This window comes from Penaeus vannamei, chromosome 12 (genome assembly GCF_042767895.1).
Source record: "Penaeus vannamei isolate JL-2024 chromosome 12, ASM4276789v1, whole genome shotgun sequence".
NCBI lineage: Eukaryota > Metazoa > Arthropoda > Malacostraca > Decapoda > Penaeidae > Penaeus > Penaeus vannamei.
The window spans coordinates 10,782,244-10,788,048 of record NC_091560.1 but is presented as its reverse complement, the minus strand read 5'-3'; the positions used below and the strand labels follow the sequence as shown (position 1 = coordinate 10,788,048).

General features: G+C 31.9%; 1 protein-coding gene across 1 annotated transcript; it reads right to left on the bottom strand.

The window, feature by feature from the left end:
• Nucleotides 1-1,683: 1,683 nt before the first annotated feature.
• SmD1 (small ribonucleoprotein particle protein SmD1) lies at nt 1,684-3,498 on the bottom strand (the record flags this gene model as incomplete). Its single annotated transcript, XM_027362487.2, is given in 3 exon segments — nt 1,684-2,261; nt 3,052-3,249; nt 3,422-3,498. Coding segments are annotated over 3 exon segments (364 nt in total), but the record flags the coding sequence as incomplete, so codon positions are not given.
• Nucleotides 3,499-5,805: the final 2,307 nt, after the last annotated feature.

Here is a 5,805-nt window from a genome sequence, read left to right as displayed (position 1 = left end):
TGTTTACTGTATTTTATGGTTAATTTCAGTGTACACAGATGGCTCCACAAGTGCTCAGATTCCAAGTCAATTAGTAGGCCAGATGTGACCTTCTCATTTCCCCATTTCCTGAGTTTTCAGGAAAAAGTTTCTTCTAACAATATTGATATTGTTACTATTACTACTACTTTTTATATATTTTTTTTCATTGTTACCATTAATTTTCTTTCATTATTATTATTCTTACTAGCAATATTCTTATTATTGTTGTTAATATTTTTTTTTTTTATCATTTTCATGATCATGATTATCATCTTCATTCATATTTATATCAAAATACTATGAGCACTAAAAAAAATGAAATAAAAAGAATCTTTACAAATATTGATTTTCCCCTCTTTAAGTTTGGGAGAAAAAATTCTTATACGATTAATATCATTTTTTTTTTCTTTTTTGTTTTTGACGCAATCATTTAAGTCTTATTAACAATAACAAGAGCAATGTAAAATAAAATAATTTTGAAAAGTAAGGAAAAGGATAACTAGGTGAGATAAGTCAGACTAGATATGGACTCATTGGTAACTAAACATTTGTGGGGCCATGTATGTGTAAATTCAATTAATATATTAAAACTCACTATAAAAAAAAACTCCATTTATTAACCTATTTTCTTCAGATTTTTTTTTTTTTTTTTTTTTTTTTATGTAACTGAAATTCTTTACCTTAACACAATAACATATATGAACTTTGTATGGATACCTCATTAATATCAAACTTATTTTTTTGTACTAGTCACACTTTACTTAATAAACCCAAAACCACCGGGGATGGCTTGTAAATACATGCCATAAACAATGTGATTAATTAATTTCCACATAGATGGCTGCACATGTACGAAGTCACAAATGAACCAATTATTAGTACTATCTATCTCACGCGTTTACCTTCGTCCTTGACTTTCGGAAATATTTTCTTTTCTCTTATATTGCTACTAGTAATGCCAATAGCTTTATAATAATTTAGATGTCTAGTGACAATAACAGAAGCCAAATTGAAAGCATTAATCTTTGCCATCTGCAGTGGTAATGAGTTAAGATCAATTCAAAATATTTCCAGGTTAATTCTTGTTTTCGTTTTATTCCTTTTTCCATTAATATATGTAGAAGAATGATTTTACCAATCAATGTGCATATAATAACCAATAAATTATTTAAATAACTTGTTGAAAAGAGCATTCATGTTACATCCTCTTCATTTCAGATTACTTAAGGTTACTCTTCCTTGATATTATGTATATTAATTAAAAGAAGAAATTATTTTTTTCCCCTCAGATTTGCTTACACTATGATCATTCTCACAGTAATCAACTCTGCAATACTTAAGCTTAAATTTGCCCAAATCCAATTTCCAATCCCATGATACACCACATTCAGGACAGAGATCAAAATGTGAAATAACATTCTATCAAACAAAATTTGCAGGGACCAACAGGTGTATCCTGGGCCCAGGTTGAGTGGAAGAAGACTATATTATACCATTACTGAGAGTGATATATTTTTCTTGTGGCACTTGAATCATCAACTTCTTTACAATAACCCAAATATATTTAAAAGATTACTCATGCTGATTTTTTTTCTTTTTTTTATCTCACTGAAATATACTGCAATTAAGTAAAAAAAATATGGTTGAATAAAACAATTTGGGTATAGAAAACCTTATAACTATTTACTCTTAAGAAATACAATTACATTAATGAAGCATACCAAATTTCTTAATGTTAATGAAACTTAGGTATGGAAGGATATATTGTCTGCTCCCCTTCTTTTGAGCAGAAATATATCTATAAAGACTGGGCTGATCAGAACAAAAATAAACTTACTTTAATATCCAGTATGTATAATTCTCTTTCTTGCAACACAACTTCTTTGACTTTTTTAAAAAATAATATATTTTAGCTGGTCGACTTCCCATAAAAGAAAAGAAAAGAAACACAAAATGATAACAAACCTAGAAAATTACTTGCATCACTTTTCCATACAGACAATTCAAATTTATTCTGCAGGGAAGGCTGCATACTGTAGGACTCCATAAATAAACAAATCATCCACTTTGGCTAAACGGTAAATAAAATTAATTATTCAGTTCAGAATATTTTGTACAAATAACACACATTCAAAAAATTTATCAAGGTATCTAACGGCGTGGTCCTCCTCGGCCTCTGCCACGGGGTCCTCCTCGACCACGTCCACGTCCACCACGTCCTCGTCCACGACCTCCTGGTCCTTAAAAAATATTAAATGTATCGTATTAACACTCTAAACCACAAAAAACATATGAACAATACTATTCTTTCAGTGATAAAACTGTTATTTTAAGGAGCTCAATGCTGGGCAGTGAAGGAAAGGGAAGAAAAACTGATTAGAACAGAAAAGAGGATGTTGAGATGGTCACTGCAGATTTCATTGAAAGATAGCATCATAATTGAAGAAATTGGAAAATATGGGATAGTGAATATGGTAAATAAGATGCAGAAAACAAGGCTATGGTGGTTTGAACATATCATAAGTAAGGAAAATCAGGTATTAACAAAAACTGCAATGAAAATGGAGGTGGAAGGAAGCAGGAGAAGGAGCAAGCTAAGAAGGACAGATTATGAGAAATGATCAGAAAATGTAGTTTGAGGTTGCATGTGATAGAACTGAGTGCAGAAAAGTAACTAAAGCAATTAATCTCAGAAGTCTTGGCCTAAGGCTGAGGAAAAGGTACAGAAATGAAAAATAGGATATAATTTTAAAAGAAAAAAGAAAATAGTAATAAAGAAGAAAATATATATTTTTGAATAATTTTGCTAAAGGAAAGATGAAAATCTATAAAGAGGGGGTAGCACAGCATTAAGTAAAAACATTCTATATCTCACCACACGTTGAACTTAGAAAAGGTATTTCTTAAAAATAAAATGAAAATACAAAGTGGATGTCCATTTCTTTCACAGTCACCAAAGAAAAAGAAATAACAGATTAAAATAAAATAGAAATTGGACATATGTTTTTACTAGCTACCAGAAACACTTACCACGTCCACGTTCTGATCTGCCCCTTCTGGCTCTGGGCCCATCATCAATGAGCAAGTTTTCAAGAGGCAAAGACTCAGGCAAAATGAAGTAACGAATGTTGTTTCCTCTGATAGTAAGTGTGTCATAGCTGACAGGTTCATGGTTCTTTAGAGTCATTTTCACACTTTTGAGGTGTGTGTTCATGGCTACATCCACACCTGTAACAGAGACATACATAATCATATCGATGCTTTGTACTGGGTATTGCCAGATAAAAAATAGTATTAAATGATTCTGTCAAATCAACTGGAAGAATGATCACTAACTAGATCAGAGAAACCTATCCATTGTAGGCAAACTGCATAATACAATATTAAATAAAACACTTACCTGTAATGGTGCCTTGGACTTGTGTGCCATTTTTAAGTTCAATTGTCACTGTTTCATGACTGAGTTTCATCAGAAATCTGTAGAGAAAAAGAAACTGAATTAAAATCAAATAGTTATATAGGATATATGAAGTATATATGAAGTGCTGCCAATAACAGAGTCACCGATTTAAGGGGATGGTACCTGTTGTATAAGTACAAGAATGAGAAAAGTACCAAACAATTATTAAAGCCTAGCTCCAGTTACTTCTTGGGCGGCAATTATGAGAGCCGCCAACATGTTGAGGTACACAGCTAATATGTGCCCGGTACACCTGTGTAGACTTTTGCTTGTTGCAATCTTGCACATGACATTTGATAGTGACATTGCCCACACATATGAGTTCATGAATGTTCAAAGAACACTTATACCAATATCATAAAAAAAATTACATCTGTGATTTATGTCAAAATATTTTGTGAAGTCTAAAAAATATATAAATTTTGTGTACTTTTACACATGAGATATGCCTTCCATTGAGACTCCCTGGTAATATGTTGTAGCTTACAAAGGGATCTATATGTATTCTGAGTATGAAGCAATAATGTTTGAAAATAGCTGTATAAATAATGATTAAATTATTTTGGTTTTACTTTGCCCCAACCGTTGGTACATTCCAGCGTCGACAGATTTGAAATTGGTAATTTCTGCTGTAAAGAGCACTTCAATACTAAAGTCAACTAAAAGTCAGATCTTTTGAAAACTGTTAAAGAAAATAGTTTGATAGGTATAAAAAATATATATTTTATTTCTTTACATAATAAGGCCTACTAAATGAGGATGATAAAAATTATTAACCTTATATATCTGTGTTTACATACATATGATCCTCCTCGAAAATTATAACCACCCAGTGACCATTGCCTCCAAATGCTTGCCAAATGCTATGATATTTCAAAATGGACTTACCCTTTGGACCTATATTGGCTGAAAGGAATATAGATTCTCTTGCCACCAGATGTAAAAGAAGTCTCTATGGCATGCTTGCAAATATCACAAGCTAAGGTTTACTTATTTTTTGGTACTAATTTTATAACTAATGACCACTTAGAAATGACACACAAAGAGTGGGTCTACTATGCCTAAATTAGAATTTCATAGGAGTGAAGTGTTCACTTGTATGTTTTGCTTTGCCTTGCTTGATTTATATTGCTTTTATTTGCTGTACATTATGCTTAAGCTATAGAATGTATGAGCAAGAAAAAACAGCAGGCTAGGCTGAGTAAAAACAGTGACGCTATCAAAGCACCCTACACTGTAATGTAGGATTCCCCTGTTCCCCTTCCTATCACCCAATCATGCCTGATAAATCACACATGTCGCAATTCCTGCATGCCAATATGGATGTCCACATCATCTACTTCCATAACTCAAGAACGAAAACAGGATCTGCAAATTAACATTCAACAAAAAAGGAAAAATATAAAAATGCACTCACAAAAATACTTGGCATGCACAATATGTCATTTAGTAGCATAATCCAACCTTGATATCCCTAGATGTATGCAATTTTCTCTACTTTTATCTTATTTTGCTGTTATTGCATTGAACTTCTTATAGTATTTGATAAGCTTTCTTTTGGAGTTAACTGTTTTAAGACATCTAATCAATGGTGGTAAAGAATATCAAAATATAATGTGGCATACTATGAAGTCACTGAGTTTAGAACAAAATTTGATGTTTAGCTGTACTATGAAGTCACTGAGTTTAGAACAAAATTTGATGTTTAGCTGAACTCATTACTAAATGAATCACTAATAAATGGTTGCAACAAAGTGAGGACAAAATTTAATTCTAATCCTTATCGGGTTCAGCAAACGAAGGCCATCCCCAAGTTGGGCCTTGATACAATACGTCAAGGAAAAAGTTAAAATCTACATTGATTTCAACTTCTATCTCAAAATATCAAATTATGAATCAGTTACAGTAATAATGGATAAATCTCATATGCTTTTAGGCACATATATATATATTCTTCTCTAACTGCTGAAAAAAAAAGAGGCCACCAGTTTTTGAAGGCTTTTGCTCCATTGAGGCTCAGCTTATAGGTGTAACATACTAACAAGCTTAGTCAAGGCAGCCTAGACTTTTAGGTTAAAATCAACATTAAAAATCACAAATAGATATCCTGATGAAATTCCCTGTATAATTCATATTCTGTAATTAACAATGACAATAATTCTCTACTAGAACAAATGAAACAAAACCTTTACATGTAAGAAGGTGCTTAGATGATATATGTCAGCCCATTACTAGCTTCAAGCCAATGAGGGCAGCTTCTGCAATTGTTGGTAATCAAACACAGGCTAACAAACACCCATCTTGTATAATCTTGCAATATTCTT